Source organism: Phragmites australis, chromosome 13 (assembly GCF_958298935.1).
Source record: "Phragmites australis chromosome 13, lpPhrAust1.1, whole genome shotgun sequence".
In the NCBI taxonomy this organism is placed as follows: Eukaryota; Viridiplantae; Streptophyta; class Magnoliopsida; order Poales; family Poaceae; genus Phragmites; species Phragmites australis.
This window is the reverse complement of record NC_084933.1, coordinates 17,724,988-17,741,770: the sequence shown is the minus strand read 5'-3', so window position 1 is coordinate 17,741,770 and position 16,783 is coordinate 17,724,988. Positions and strand designations below refer to the sequence as shown.

Below are 16,783 nucleotides of genomic sequence, written 5' to 3'. Positions count from 1 at the left end.
TGTCGAAGTCAACTGATACGCGAACTTCGGACCTGTGATGACATGTGAAACACCCCTCTTGTGTCCATTGCGAACTTTATTATACCGGTGCGCAAGAGACCTGATTCGCTAACGAAAGACCAGAAACAGCAAGCCATACCGCAGTCCAGGACCGCATACCCAATGGCAGAGCTTATTTTTACAAGGGTTCCCTGACGCAAGACCAGAAACAACAAGCCATAGACATTGAAGTGCAGATTTATTTTTACAATGGTCGTCAGTGTCCACTCTTTCTAGTTTCCACTGCTTTCTAAGGTGGGGAAGATCAGAATGCACGCACCAACAGTATCATTCGGCAAGATCCGGTATGAGTGGAAGAAAAAGAGGATGTGATGACTAGACTATAATACAATACTCCTGTGTCCTGACATGACATGAGAAATGGAAATGATCATTCTGGGGCCAAGAATTGGGTACTAATACCCTTGGCCTTGAGTCTTCCAACCCAAATTTTTAAGTCAGCAGGTGTGGGCCAAGTGCCAAGAACGTGACCCCCACTTTGTAGTTATCAGCAGGTGAGCTGAAAAGTGAGCAATATTCATCTGCAACAAGCAATGGCTGGCCAACCAGAAACCATCATCCTCATGCCGGCCAAGTCCGGCGACCAAATGCAAATGGCAACTCGAAGCTGGCTGTGCAACAGCAAAGACCTCGAGGCCAGGCGATCGCACGCGCGCGCGCATAAAAAAATGCAGGGTCAGCGCGTGGACTCGGCCATCCGGATCGAATCGACAGCCTACCTGCCTGCCTGTCGCCTGTCGTGTCCGGTTGGTGCCCAAGCAAAGGAACAAACAAATACCTGAAGAAACTGCCTCCCCTCCCTTCTGCCCATCTCCCTCCGCAAGCGGCGAGCGATCCCACCCCCCTCTAGATCTCTAGATCCCACTTCTCCAGGTCCAGCACCGAGGCCGTCCTCTCCCCACCCGATTGCGGATCGTCGCTCTTGAAAAGTTTGCAAAAATCCGATCTTTTTTCTCTTAATTCTTGGCGCGTCTCCTGTGCGCGGGGTTTTTCTGTTGGTTCGGTTGGCTGGTCTTTTTCCCGCAACTTCTCTTCCGTCCTTGGCTCGAGGGCGCCATCTTTCCTGCCCCGTTGACTCGGGCGGGCATTCCGTCGAGCACCTACCGTGCGCCGTCGGGTGGCGTGGGGCATCTGCGGATGTTTTGTTCTGTAACCGGGAGGCGATTCTTGGTTTCTCGGGAGCGTTCCTTGATGCCTGTGTTGCGGAAGCAGGCTTCTCGCGGATGGATTGCAACGGCTGCTACGGTATGTGTACCGGTATATCTTTTTATCGGTTCTTGGTAATTTGAACTGTCACAAGGTAGGACTAGCTGGAGTAGTTAGAGATTTTTGTTTTCTCATGGTGATATATATTACCTTTGACAGTGTTGAGATCAAGAAGGTTCGTTGGCATCGCCGATGCGGGGTTCGAGGATGCTGCGGATGGCCTCAGCGAACTCGGTGACACGATGAGTCTTCCACACAAACATAAACAGAAGACTAAGGGTGTCGAGGAATCCATGGAGATGGAAAAGCAGGATTTGAGTTGGAAATCCAGCATGCTCCATTCCATGGATGATGATTTCCTTCTTCCCGAGGCTAGTAAGCTGCACGCTTCAACATCGGAAGGGTCAGCTTTATCTGGCAAAATGGGGTTGTCTGAGTCGAGGACAGACAGGCCAAGCAATGGAACGAGCAAGGCAAGTGGTAGACAAAAAGTTAATGGATTTTCGTTTCGTATACAGTTATTGTTAGCTGAATTAATGATAGGCTACCGGTTTTTGTAACTCTTAAGCTATGTTTCAAATTAGTTTTGTGCTGATTTGTGTCCTGATTCAGACGAATGACTTGGCCAATGTTGCATGATTTTAGCTTTGCTGCATTAGTGAAATGTGTTATCCCCTGAAATCCTTGACCTTTCTTAGCAGGTTCCTAGACTGGGTTCGATGCTTGGGGCAGCCAGCATGTCTGGATTTGGCAAAGCAGTGGAGATTTTAGACACATTAGGCTGCTTGATGACGACCTTGAGCCCAGATGGTGGCTTTATTTCTAGGGCGAAGACCAAAGGGTGCAAGATATCAATTCTTGCTTTTGAGGTTGCCAACACAATACTTAAAGGTGCCAGTGTCATGCAATCTCTCTCGGAAGAAACTGTCACATACTTCAAACAAGTGGTGCTTCCTTCTGAAGGCGTACAGAGTTTGATTTCCGATGACATGAGTGAGTTGATGCGAATCGCAGCTAATGACAAAAGGTAGACTGGATGATTGTCGTCAGTTACCATGGTGACTTTCTGACCCCCCTTGACCTATAATTGTTTTGTGAACTCTGGCTAATATTTGCAGGGAGGAGTTGAAAATATTTTCCCAAGAGATTGTCAGGTTTGGCAACCGTTGTAAAGACCCCCAGTGGCATAACCTGGACCGCTATTTTGTCAAGTAAGCATTGTTCATATTTTGACATGCAACAATGAATTATACAAATGGACATGAGTGTTTTTTAATTTCGTTTGTTACTTTGGTGTCTAGATTAGAATCAGAAAATGCACCTCAGAAGCAACTGAAAGAAACAGCAATAGCAGAGGTGCAAAAGTTGATGACTCTTGTTCAACGTACAACTGTGAGCACTGTGTTGTTCTCTAAAGATATCTTTTGAGGGACGAATTCTTGTCTTCTTGTTTTAATTAATTTTTGCTTTCTTTTTCTAGGATTTGTACCACGAGCTGCATGCATTAGATAGATTTGAGCAAGAATACAGTTTGAAGCTAAAGGGGAAGGAGAATTCAGTTAGATTTGAGAAAGGTATGATGCTATTTATAACATTGTATGTCTATTCATGAAAAATTGTGGAGCCTTTGTGTCACCTGTTTCATGTCGTAACCTAAACAAATTACGATTGTGCACCGTGTCCATTAACTGAAAGAAATGGGATTGTGGAAGCTGAGGCAAATATATTTTTGTTTCGTTACTTCATTATCTGAACCCAATCCCATCTCATTATGTCAATGTAGCTGCAGTTCTTTGAAATTTTGGCACTATTTCATCAAAAAAATTGACACTATAATCAGATAACTTTGCAGGAGATAATATTCAAATTGTGAGACTAGAGTTGAAGACCCAAAGGAGTTATGTGAAGAGCTTGAAGAAAAGATCTCTCTGGTCCAAGACATTGGAAGAAGTCAGTAGCTTTTACTGTATAATTCACTTTGTATACTATGTCAGCCTGTCCTATTTTTGTTTGTAACATAAATTTCTCGTGACAGGTAGTTGAGAAGCTTGTAGACATTGTGCACTACATACATGTTGAGATCAATAATACTTTTGGATCGTCTGGTACTTCCATGGCCCAATGTCTCCTGTTGGACCAGTCAAACATAGTGCCAGCTGATCCTCGTAATGTATTGATAGATGGAGATGCATTGAGTGCCAAATCAATGGTGAACTGTCAAAGGCTAGGACCTGCCGGGCTTGCATTACACTATGCAAACATCATCATTCAGATATACAGCATTGTAAGTTCCTTCACATTGTTTATGTTGAGCCAACTCAAGATTCTGAGTTATTTGCTTGATTTTGTCACTGTATCATATATCATGTGGAAAAATTATTATTCTCCATCAGCACCTTCTCATCATTATGGGTATTATGTTCAGGACTTCTAGTTCATTACCTGTATATACAGCTTTCATAAATGGATCTTATCCAAAAACAAAGGAGAAAATCTTCTGAACATAAGAATGGCTGAATACAGAAGAGTGTAAATGATTTTCAGCAATGTTCACTAGCTGCTATTTGAAGGCAAGGCAAGATATAATAGAACTTTGTTTGTTTTAGGTTTCTCGATCAGGATATGTACCGGCAAGTACAAGAGATGCCCTCTACCAGGGACTGCCACCAAGGGTCAGGTCGGCTCTACCAAATAGATTAAGGACTTCTTCGGTGCCTCGGGAGGTAATGCAGCTAGAGAAGAAGCGAACCACATCAGCAAACTTTTCACATTCTGATCCCTGAATTCTTATGTAGCTCACTATTGATCAAATAAGGGCTACGATGGAGAAAACTTTGAAATGGCTTGTTCCCATGGCCATCAATACCACCTGGTACTGTACTTAGTTTACATCAAACCAATGCTTTAGGATTGAATTCAGTTATGTTGAGATTTATGTATCATAATTGTCTCTACTGTCTTTTATGCTTACTTCAGTGCCCGAGGCTTCTTGAGGTTTAGCGAATGGGCAAAAGCAGGGTAAGGCCGACTACTTTCCAATGCTCTACCCATGCATTTTGCCAGGGAAAATTCTTCTAAGATTTGACATTCCTGTTGCGTTTTATTTACTATGTCATTCAGGACTGAGAGAGTTGGGAGACGACCAGGCCAAGCAGTTCCCATCGAAACGCTCTACCATGCCGACAAGGCAAGAACTGAGGATTACATTCTGGAGTTGGTTGTCTGGCTTCATCACCTTGTCAGCCAGAGTAACCGGCCGGCAAACGCAATAATGCAAAGACCAATGACCAATCTATCTAACCAAAATGATCAAGCCATCAGCTGTTATCCGGAAAGAGCAAACACCGATCTCTTCTGATCCATTTCATTGGTTGGTTTCGTCTTTGCTAGGTTGTAGATGGAAACTAGAGTTGTTCTTGGCATGGCGGACGTGCGTTTTTCTTTTTGTGTCCTGACACAATCGGGCATGCTTGTGATTTGGTACATCAGTTAAGTAGGTCTAGTATAAGAATAGCTTTTACTTTGATCTGTTGGGTATTCTGAAGGTTATTCTATAAGTGCAGTTGTGTGATGATAATCACATTGTACGAAAGGAAACGTACAGCATATCAATTAACGCAGGGCATAAGAACCAAATATGAATCTCTGCTCGCACATGTATGTGCAGAAGCAGCAAAATGTTGGGTGATGTGTTCGTGTTTCCCCAGCCTTCGTCTGTGCTACGCGTAGTAATCTTGTTTGCTGTCCCGTTGAGAACGAGAAAAAAAAAAGTTACGACACAAATATGAGTCGTTGAAGTGTGCATGCCGCAAACGGTTCCACAGCACAGCACGAGTTTCCTCGTGTGCTGTGTGTCCTGGCTCCCTTAAGAAGCTGTACGTCTGCCTAGCTCCACGGTACGGTACTAAAACTTGCCTCCCTCTTGAACAGGCAAGGCGGCGCTCTTGCGATAGCATAACGCACAGTGAGGATTAAGCGTGGCCCCGAGATCTATCGCATGGCGCACAGTGAGGATTAAGCGTGGTCTAGTGCGACTAAGCAACGATTTTTTTAAAATAATAATATTTTATTAGAAAATTGCAAATATATAATTTAAAATAGGAAATTACAGGTATATCTGTTAGTCGGTATTCCAAATGCCGACTAGTACTTTGTCGGCAATTGAATAATCTATCGGTACTTGGTGTGCCAAAAAGAGACTTGTCAGTATGGTCTTATGTTTCGTAGACGATTTAAAAAATCATAATTTTTTATATGATCTCAGATAAAGATAATATTTATATAAAAAATATATCTATCGATAATACCTATAACTTTATAGTTGAACATTTTTCATTTAAAACTGTTAAGTACCCAAAAAGTGACTATAAATTTTAGACCTAATTTTTCATATTCGGACAAGCATGTGTAGTTGAGCCTACCTACGTGTTTGTCTACCTATTCTTAGGGGGTTGGCGACTCATTGGCAATTGCTGTCTAGTTTTCGGTATAGCTTGAGAATGTGCTTAAAAAATTAAGAGTGAATTGTATAAAACTATAAGTATTATGTCATTTATAACATAAAACTACAAGTATCATTCTTAGTAACACAAAACTATAAGTATTGTGCATTAATTTTACATAAAATCTTATTTTAATTATATTTACCAAAAAAATGATCTTATATTTCTTTATTGTACGTGTTTCATAATCCATGTGCAACACATTTTAATTGGATTTACTAAAAACTAATGTAGAATTTAAACTAAAATTCTCTTAAAATGCTACTTTTATAAGTCCTAATAATTGTTAGGGTCTCAAATAAAATACCAAAAATATGATAAAATTCACTAATATTTTTATTATATGATAGAATAATTTTTAAAATTATTTTTATCCTTAGGTTATATGGTGAAAAAATGAGTTCCTTTATAAGTATAACCTAGGTTATATGATAGACTAATTGCTACATAGCACTAAAAGGAACTCATTTTTTCACCATATAAGCTAGAGCTGTAAATAATTTTTAGAAATTAGTTCATCATATAATAAGAATATTAATGAATTCTTCCATATTTTTGGAATTTTTTTGAGGCCTTAATAATCGTTAGGAGTTATAAAATAGCATTTTTGGATAATTTTAGTTTAAATTCTACACAGAATTTTTGACAAATCTAATTAAAATGGGTTGCACATAAATTATGGAACATATAAAAAAGTTCTAGAATTTTTTGAGAAACATAAGACTATTTTTTGGTGAATCTTATTAAAATTAGATTTTTTGAAATTAGTGTACAATACCTCTAGTTTTGTGTTACTAGACATAATACTTTTAGTTTTATGTTACAAATGATACAATATTTGTAGTTTAGTGTAACTCACTCAAAAATTAAGGATGGTATCTAATGGAGTACTCGATGCTTTGATCAAGATAAGATCAAAATTTTAAAATTTTGACGGTCAATAACTTCTAAAATATTTAGTTTAAAAATATAAAAATCATATGTGTAGATTTATCTTAAAAATATTTTCATAATATTATATTTTTATTAAATATTATAACTATATTTTGAAAACTATTGATAGTTAAAATTTTAAAAATTTAATCAGATTTTAATATCAAGTATTTAAAACTGGAGAAAGTACACCCAGTACTAAGTAAGTGGACACGTCCGCTGCTACGGCCGTGGTAGGCGGCTGCTGCAACCAGATGATGCGAAGATGTTGTCCATGCACCGCAGCAGCTCGGCGAGGGACCGCAGCCTGGCGCCGAGCTCCAGCGCCAGTAGAGACAACTATGAGAAGACAGAGAACCAGTAGAGGAAGAAAAGGGAGAAGGACTGGACGAGCAGGTCGGAATTCTCGAAGAAACGCGTCATAAAACCGGGCAGCTGCAGAGGAAGGGCCTCACTGCTCAGTAGTAAGGAGTATTGCAGCACACATGCATGTAGCAGCTCAACACCCTTAAGTTTCTATTCAGTTGAGAAACAATGGGCGAGATGACGCACAGATGATCGCATCGGTGAGCGATTTGCTGAGACGGCAATAAAATCTGTAAAATTGTAAAATTGCACGCTCGATTTCAATCGCTGATGTTCCAATCGGACCAAGCAGACGACGTTGGACCCGGCAAAAAAAAAATCAGGTTGAAGAAGAAGGGGGGGGGGGGGGGGGACTGCCATATCGGCACACGCCGACATCGCATATCACAGGATTTATATGTTGCGGGACTTGCAAAATAAGTGTAAAATACTGGCCCTAAAATTTTACTGGGCTGGGCTTAAAATATCTGCTTGGTTGAATCGTAAGCTTAGTTACTGGGCTGGGCTGAACATTTCACGGGGAGATTGCTGCCTCCACCCGTCACGATGGCGACCTACGCCGGCGTCGTTTCCTCGTCCTCGTCGGGTACGGCGAGCGCATCATCATCCTGACGAGCTCGTCGGCGTTCTCGTCCTCGTCGTGTCCTTCGCGTTGTCTCTTTGCTTCGTATCAGGAGGGCTCGTTGCTCCCTCCTTCCCTGCACTGTTCACCGAGGCGAATGGTGGCCGCCGGTCCAAAATCTCATCTGCCTCGCTGGCTCTCCCCATCGCTCACCGATCCCCATCGCGACCCCCACATCCCGACGGCGCCGTGGCCCGCCGAAAGAGAGGTAGCTGTGCGGCGACGGCCGGTGACAGCGTAATTTCGTAGTTGTGGCCTGTTTGTTCTTCTGCTGTACTATCTCTCTTTTTTTTTATCTCCAGAAATTCCATCATTTCAAAACGAATTTATAGTGCAAAAAAGCCGTAAATCATTTACATGTGGGAAAATAGGTTATACTTTAACCTACTGGTTCTTCTGGAGATCATTTTAGGACATCATCAACGATTAATGTCAGCTAGCTGTAATAAGACCATATCTGATTTTTGCGAAGAGAAACGAATGAAGAGAGAGAGAAAATCTAGCTATTAATCATTACATAATCTACTCATGCAACCATCAAGGTTACCTTGTCGTCGAACGCCGGGCTATCTACCTAATAACGTGCGGGTCAAGCTTCGTCCATGGCATCTGCAGACCTACAGGTCACACGTGCAACGGTTTCATGCCCAGCTCTTCCTCGACGATGTTCTGGTGCATGCTTTCACAAAGAAAGGCGCAGGATCGAAGCCTGGAATTAGATATAAGGGGTGCCAATATGACGTAAATAATTTTTTTGTTATTTAACCGTAACTCAACTATCCGTGTTGTCGTAACTAACTATTTTCTTAGTCGTAACTGAAGGTGACGTAGTAGTAAATTACAATACTTCTCGTAATTATACACTTTTTATCATATAATCGTAATTCACCTATATGTGTCATTGTAATTGATTAGTTTCTTAGTCGTAACTGGAGTGGTATGAATGTGCTTGCAGCAACTGAGGGTGGCGCAACCACATTGCGTAGACACATAATAGATTTATTGTGTATGTATATTATATATATATAACACCAGAAATAAAAATTACACAAGATAACATCAATTATATGCAAAAGATATTGCTTATATCAATTGATATAGGAGTAATTCTCTATTGTAATTAACTCATAGTTCAATAATTAGCAATTTGGTATGAAATGAAACAAGAAACATCATTGTTACTCGGCATTCATATAATGCTGAAAAAATTAATGATAAAATGTGACATTTGAATATTAAGATAGAGAAGATGAGGTGATTCCTGCAGGTTTGACTTGGTCCGTGTGAGAAGGAAGAGGCACGTGCGCCCTGAACAGCTAGGTTCCCTTGATTCCTTGAATCATGTGTGCGCAGTGGCAGCCCCTCGATGTGCAATGTGCATGCGTGTGGCATCAATGGAATTCGTGGACTAATAACCGGCGGATTGATCCTCCATCGACCGTCTCTCTTGACGACGAACAAACTAAAGAAATGAAATGATACGGCACAGAAAAGTACACTGTGGTAGGTTGGTAGCATCTATATAGCTAGCTCATCAAGTACAAGATCCTCGCTCTCTGCTGATCTGGCCTAATGGCAGACAAGTGGATCACTCATCTTGTCACATACACAACAACATAGAATTTCTGCCTGCTAACTTTCAGCAAGACGTACGAGTTGAATATCCATCGATTAACAACATGTGTCCACGCACAGCCAGCGGAAATATACCGGGCCGGTCACCAGAGTGACAGCATGTTGGGGTGTCAGGTCTCTCTTAGCGAAAGAAAATTCTTTAAAACTCTTCATCGAAATATTCCTACAAAATTTTGATCTATCGTTATTTCTTATCTAACAGTTAATATGTGTAACTGAAAGAAAAGAAGTAGACACGTGATATGCAAAAAAAGAGTCTTTATCACTGGACAAACATCGACAAAATTGTTAGTAAATTCAGCACCCTCCATGACTACATGGAGGAAGACTCCATCAATCGTGTCGACACCTCCACACTCAACGTGTGGGTGTGGACCGAAGATCCCAACACGCATCACCCTCACAGACACGGCGACGGGCACTCCTTCATCAGGCTCCAACCGCGTCAATCCTCCGGAGATTTCGCGCAACGGACTCACCTTTTCGTGTCATCGTGCACCTTGATGTTCTGGAGGACTACACGGGTGCCTCCTCCATGGCGGGCTGCACTTCCAGGCCGCGGGTGTCCCCGCCGTTCTCCTGGCACTTGGCGTGGTCGACGATAAAAATGAGGTCACCGACCCACACCATGGAGCTTACGAGCATCGCCACGACCAACACCGTTGCGATGATGATGACGAGGATGAGGACGACGACAGAGGCTGCAACGACAGGCTCTCCATCCCCTGGCTCTGCAGCCTCTTCCAGAGCGCCTCCAGATCAGGGGTGACGCGTTGCGCCAGCGCGAGCGTGATCGCTCCCAGCGTAGGCACCGCCACTCGCGCCGCCGCCAGCTGCCTGTCAAACAACAGCCGTCACCGCACCAACTGCAACATAAGCTCGGAGGCCGCTTGCAGGGAGCGCTCCCATAGCCGTGTGACTATTTGCCCCAACGCACAGAAAAGGCCCCTGCCGCTGACACTACGCCTTTCACGCTCGACTGCGGAACACATGCTCCGGCACCTAACACGCTGGAATCCTCCATGTACCCCTTCACCGCGAAATCGCCCTGGCAGGTTTGGCTTCATCCCGGAGTCCGGGCAAACTCCTCACCACCACAATGGAACGTCTCCACCGAGCTGACGTGCCAGGCTTCGTCGCCCCAGTCGGCATCATCTCCATCGGGCTCCCCCGTTGGTTCCCCTTCGTGCTTCAATAGGCGGGGTGCTGTGGCGGCGCACATCATGCCTATCTACCCGCAACCCAGCTCCTTGGCCCCGAAGGATAAATGCCACGACCCACTGCAGGCGTCTGACACTGAGACCAGCAACACTGCACTGATGGCCAAGATTCAACTCCAACATACTCCTGTCACTCAAGTGGACAACTTCATTGGCTCCATCACAAGGAGCACCACACCGCCACTATTTCCTGCCCCGCGCGGGAATACCCTGTGGGGAGGAGTTGGCAGTTGTTGGGAGGGTGAGAGGTAGAAGACTTGTGTTGCACAGTCGCCGAGCGCGCGAAAGGAAGAAGGGGCGGTGGGGCTTCTATACCGGGCGGGCATCAGGAGGGCTCCAGGTGTCCTTTAAAATCAAGAAGGAGGTTTATCAACGCGAGAAGCTTTCTCCTTGATCTAATTTCTTTTCCCTCTGTTGTTATCTGTAGTCTGTGATCACATTCGTGTAACTAGGTGAAACCCCTCTCTTTTAGGGAGAAGGGGCGTTGTTAGGTGTCTTTTCTTCCGCTCGTTTTATCTCATCACCTAAACTTCTCTTTCCTTCTTTAATAAAATCAACAGATCTCCTAGTTGTTTTGAAAAAAAAAAAGTTGGGGGCGGCTGGCCCCTTGGTGTCAGGCACAACCAGAGTTGTGGCCGGGCCGGTGATGGTCCTAGGGCCCTAATTTCCCCTAGCTAGTTGGGGGCTATTGTTGGCGATCGCAAGCTTAGTTGCAGTGGTCGTGTGGACCTTCGTACATGCGTGGCTAGGGAGTCGGTCGCTTGTGCTACGGCTTTGATCTTCTTTTGGGTGATATCCTACCTCTCTAGTACTTCTACGTTCGATCCTCACGAACGACACTCTATTTTTTAATGCAAAATTCTTTTACGAACAAGTGCGGCGAGAGACTCTTCTAGAGAAAAGACTCAAGCTTGGAGAAATAGTAGAAAGGAAGGAATACTAAATGTGTTATTGATATTGATAAGAAATATATCTCCCTTTTGATCTGATAGCCATAAGTCTGTACTTATAGTGCCATTAGAGTGTAAGTATACAAGTTTACCCTTACAGAGATAACGATACTAGTCATCGCTATACCACATGGACTTAGGGCCGGTTGAATCACATAGCTTGGATCTAGGCAGCATACTTTTACTCTTACCTAGAAGATATTATCTACTACGGTAAATTCAATGGTGCAAATGGTCTTAATGACGATGTACTGGGCTGATCGCGTATTAAAGCGCCGCACTGTTTAAAGGTGTCAGGTCGGCCACCACTTGCGCTGGGATGTCGAAATGGCCTCTACTTGTATGAGTATTAAATGTCGATTACTTTCTTGCAGGCGGAGGATGTTTGCCCGGGATCCCTAGCTGATCTTTTGCCAAGACCTGATGGCTCACCCTCTGAACTCCAGGGAGGCTGCTCTGTCCTTCGGATGATAAGGGATCTAGAGCAGGGTTTGAAAAATTCGACAATAACCGAGCAAAAATTACGATAACCGGTCATCTCGGTCCTCCTCGGTTTCAGAAACCGAACGATAACCAAATTTGAATTCAAAAAATTCAAAAAAATAAAAAAAAATTCAGAAAAAAATCTTTAAAAACTAGACACAATTCTAAGACCTTTTGTGAAATTTTGTTTCAAAAATAATGTCATTTGCATCATATTCTATAGGGAGGAAGTTTGAAAAAAAAATGAAAAAAGTTGAAGCGTGCGGCTCAGTTATTAACTCATGTTAAGGAAAAATTTAACATGCAAACATATATTTTCCTTGTGTAGAACATATCTTAAGAGGATCTTTAAAATTGATTTCACTTTATTTAGAGTTTTATTAATTTCTCTATGATTTTTACAAAGTTCACAAGCATAAAGTGAATATGTTAAGAAACATCATTGTAATTAACTTTTTCATGTCTACTATTATTTTTCCTACGTAAATCATAGTATAAATAAACTAATAAAAGTGGTTTCACTAATTTTTCAGGTGTGATGGGTCAGTTATGAATTAATCTAGTCACAACACATTTACACAATCCTGCATATTACAATAACTAATCATGAGTTCATGTATTTTTAAAAGACATAGGATCATGTAAGAAGACTAACAAAATTAGTTTCATGATTTTTGGATTAGCAAAGAGTAAACTATGCATTTAACTTGGTTTAACAAATACATTTTCTCACAGAAAAATTTGAACTTTTTTATGAGTATAAATACTTTTATCATGTATATCATGTTACAAGGAAACAAAAAAATTTGTTTCACTTGATTTGAAGCTCAAATGAATTAGTTATTGATTTTACAAGATTGAGATAATTTTAGGGTTTTTTTGTTGAACTTCACTGTAAATCGAGAAAACCGCTCGATAAATCAAGAAAACCGAGTAGTTACCGACAAAACCGAGCCGTTACCGATAATGCGGAAAAGAAAACCGCTCGATAAATCGAGAAAATCGCTCGGTAACCGGTCCAATTCGACCGGTTACCGATCGGCTGAAATCGCGATTTTTCCTCTAAATTTCAAATTTACTCAAATGAATTTTATCCAATTTTTTTTGAAAATTCGAGTGGTTACCACGGTAATCACGCTTTTTCGGTTACCGCCAGAGCTCGGTAACCGAGTTCCGATCGGTAACGTGAACCTTGATCCGGAGAGCCTTGGAGCCTAAAGACCTAAACGGCCTTCGGGGATCCATGACCTGAAGGTTGTAGGCTAGCAAGACCAGGGGCATCGGAGGTCTTTAATGACAATCCCCAAACACTACACATGCAATTTTTCTAAACGGGTATGTATTCTTCAAAATATGAAACAAAAAATATAAAACAAAAAAAATTGGATTGACGATTCTTGATGATGGGCTGCTGAAGTGCCCTATTCGGCCCTCACCTCCTGCTGCTGCTCTCTCTTGTTATGGATGCCATACTACACAGGATGGACTCATATGTGCAGTAGGGGCTGGATTCAGTTGCATATTACTCATATGTACAGTAGGGGCTGGATTCAGTTGCATATTACTCATATGTACCCTACGCTATTTTTCTCTCTCGGATGAATCATAGCTACAAGTTTGCAAATAGTTCTGGCCATGGCGGATATAGACGAGCTAAGTATCAGCCTCTCTTTCCATATTTCTCTTCCTCTTTTATTCCTTCTATCTTTTCTATTTCCTCTTCCTTATTCATAGAAAAAAATATTGATACGGCTCGTAAAGGCTTTTATTGGTTATGAAGCAGTAGCTGGGCTGGAGCCCCCAGCCCCGTGGTTCTGGCTTGGTTCCGGCCGGTCAGAAATCTCAGAACTCATGGATCCCGATAGAAATCTAGCTAACAAGGAAAACCTGGATGTTGGATGTGCGAGGCTGCGAGCTGCAGGATGCAGCGGCTACTCTGTGCTGCATGCGTATATAATTGCGAGCTGCCATGTGCCTGCCCGTCCGGCCCTTGCGCCAGAGGAGGCACACGGACACTGCAGTGTTAGGTTAAGCAAACCTTAATGAAGTGAAACATTAGCCCTAAATCAAACACCCTAAGTGCGGAAGTGTGAGGTGTTTACCTGAGTTCGGTGACGCCATCTGATGATGGTGAAGTGGTCGCCGACGTGATGAAGAGGCTTTGGCCGATGTAGTCGATCACCAGCACGAGTTAGATGAAGAAGCGGCGGTCTTCACCTCGTCGACAGCACCCTAAGGATTGGATTAGGGTTAAGATATGAGGAAAGGCGGCTGACTTCGTGAGTTAGATCGTGTCTTCCGAAACCCCTCACATCTGTTATATATGCAGTGCTGCACGAGGTGGGACCGCAACCAAAGACGTTGGATGCACCCCCAATCACGGTGCATGTGAGAAATGGCTCCCATGCGTTTCGTTTATTAGTTAGAAGACGTTAGGGAGAGTGGAGCCGAGATCAAAACCAACATTCTCCCCCTTGATCGTAAGGCTAACATCATAAGCCCACTCTCAATGAAACAGCATACCAAGGCAAAGTATTACAGCGGTCAATAAAATGCCACTGAAACCCAAATACCTATAGTGTACCATTTCATCTCGAAATGGAAATTCGTTATACTTGATGTGAGTTGGTTTGTTTAATGGTCCTCTTAATCCAGAATCATAGACTTTCCAATATCCCCATGCCGGCAACATGATCACGAAAAATATGAGGTGGTAAGCCTTTAGTGAGTGGATCCGCAAGCATTGACTTAGTGCTTATGTGCTTGACACTTATTGTTTGATCCTGGATTCTATCTTTCACAACGTGATACTTAATGTCGATGTGTTTGGCAGCACCACTCGACTTGTTGTTACTCGTATAGAAAACTGCGGGTTGATTATCGCAGTATAATGTAAGTGGTTTTGCAATACTGTCGAGCACTCTTAGTCCCGGGATAAAGTTCTTTAGCCATACAGCCTGCCCGGTAGCCTCATAACATGCCACAAACTCAGCTTGCATCGTTGAAGATGCTGTAAGTGTCTGCTTAGAGCTTTTCCACGAGATAGCCCCTCCAGCAAGGGTGAAGATATAACCTGACGTGGATTTCTTAGTGTCTACACACCCCGCAAAGTCTGCATCCGAATAACCAATGACTTCAAGGTTATTGGATTTTCTAAATATAAGCATGTAGTTCTTAGTGCCTTGCAAATAGCGAAGGACTTTCTTAACGGCTTTCCAGTGATCCAGTCCTGAATTTGATTGATATCTGCCAAGCATCCCCGTCACGAAAGCTAAGTCAGGGCGTGTACAAACTTGAGCATACATAATGCTTCCGACAGCTGAAGCATAAGGAACCATCTTCATTTGATCAATTTCATATTGGTTCCTTGGACATTGATATGTCCCAAACTTATCGCCCTTAACAATAGGAGCAGGCGTGACAGAGCACTTATGCATATTGTATTTCTTTAGTACTCTGTCAATGTATGCCTTTTGAGACAAACCTAATGCTCCTTTGGACCGATCTCGATGAATTTCAATGCCAAGAACATAAGAGGCTTCACCGAGATCCTTCATATCGAAATTAGAGGAAAGAAATCTCTTGGTCTCAAATAGCATATCCTTATCACTGTTGGCCAATAAGATGTCATCCACATAAAGAACTAAGATGGTGAATTTTCCCCCTTTAAACTTTATATAAATGCAGTTATCAACTTCATTTTCTTTAAAACCAAAATTTCTGATGACTTTGTCGAACTTGAGATACCACTGTCTAGACGCTTGTTTTAGACCATAAATTGATTTCTTAAGGCGACATCCCAAATGTTCGTTGTCTTTCATGACAAAACCTTCTGGCTGAGCCATGTAAACATTTTCTTCCAAGTCACCATTAAGGAATGCCGTTTTTACATCCATCTGATGCAGCTCTAAATCATAATGCGCTGTGAGCGCCATAATTATTCTGAAAGAATCTTTACTTGATACAGGAGAGAAAGTTTCATTATAATCGATTCCTTCTCTTTGCGAGAAGTCTTTAGCTACGAGCCTTGCTTTGAACCTTTCGATGTTCCCATTAGAGTCATGTTTTGTTTTGTAGACCCATTTATAGCCTACTGTTTTGGCTCCGTCAGGAATTTCTACTAGGTCCCATACATCATTATCGCTCATAGATTTTAATTCGTCATTCATGGCATTAAGCCACTCAGACGAATGCTTACTCATCATGGCTTCTTTATATGAGTTGGGATCTTCTGTCTTCCCTATGTCATTAACATCCTCATTCATATAAACGACATAATCGTTCGAGATGGCAGGTCTCCTGTCACGCTGTGATCTCCTGATCGGTTCATTATGCACTGCAGGACAAGGACTGGGTACTGCAGGGGACTGCTGAGGCTCATCGTTAGGTATATCATTAGGAATTTCAGAGACCTCAACAGGGGGTGTACTAACGTTAGTTTCTACTGAAGGTGCAACCACCTAAGGCACAGGGATGTGTGACTCTTATATCAGTAGAGTAGGAACATAAACCTGTTTTTCTTCAAGATTAACTTCCCTTGGCTCCATATCCCCGTTTTCAAGAAACACAGCGTGTCTTGTTTCTACGAACTTAGTGATCCGATCTGGACAGTAAAAACGATATCCCTTTGATCTTTCTGGATACCCGATAAAGTGACAACTAACTGTCTTAGGATTTAGTTTTCCAATGTGTGGATTAAAGACTTTAGCTTCAGCTGCACAGCCCCACACACGTAAATACTTTAAAGAGGGTTTTCTCCCAGTCCATAATTCATATGGTGTTTTTGGAACTGATTTACTGGGAACC

The 16,783-nt window shown here is 42.4% G+C and overlaps 1 protein-coding gene across 4 annotated transcripts; it reads left to right on the top strand.

Annotated features, from left to right (window-relative positions):
• The first annotated feature begins 618 nt into the window (after nucleotides 1-618).
• On the top strand, nucleotides 619-4,957 carry LOC133888675 (protein PSK SIMULATOR 1-like). Of its 4 annotated transcripts, none has more exons than XM_062329005.1 (13): nucleotides 619-1,305; nucleotides 1,426-1,739; nucleotides 1,968-2,293; nucleotides 2,385-2,477; nucleotides 2,568-2,658; nucleotides 2,747-2,840; nucleotides 3,119-3,216; nucleotides 3,302-3,371; nucleotides 3,447-3,550; nucleotides 3,873-3,989; nucleotides 4,062-4,138; nucleotides 4,243-4,284; nucleotides 4,387-4,957. In XM_062329005.1, exons 1-13 carry the CDS (start codon nucleotides 1,284-1,286, stop codon nucleotides 4,622-4,624), a joined length of 1,686 nt encoding a protein of 561 aa, XP_062184989.1. In that variant the 5' UTR covers nucleotides 619-1,283; the 3' UTR covers nucleotides 4,625-4,957. The 4 variants fall into 4 exon arrangements, with proteins under 4 accessions (XP_062184989.1, XP_062184988.1, XP_062184987.1 ...); XM_062329004.1 differs by having other exon boundaries at nucleotides 3,107-3,216; XM_062329003.1 differs by having other exon boundaries at nucleotides 620-1,305; nucleotides 3,302-3,550.
• Nucleotides 4,958-16,783: the final 11,826 nt, after the last annotated feature.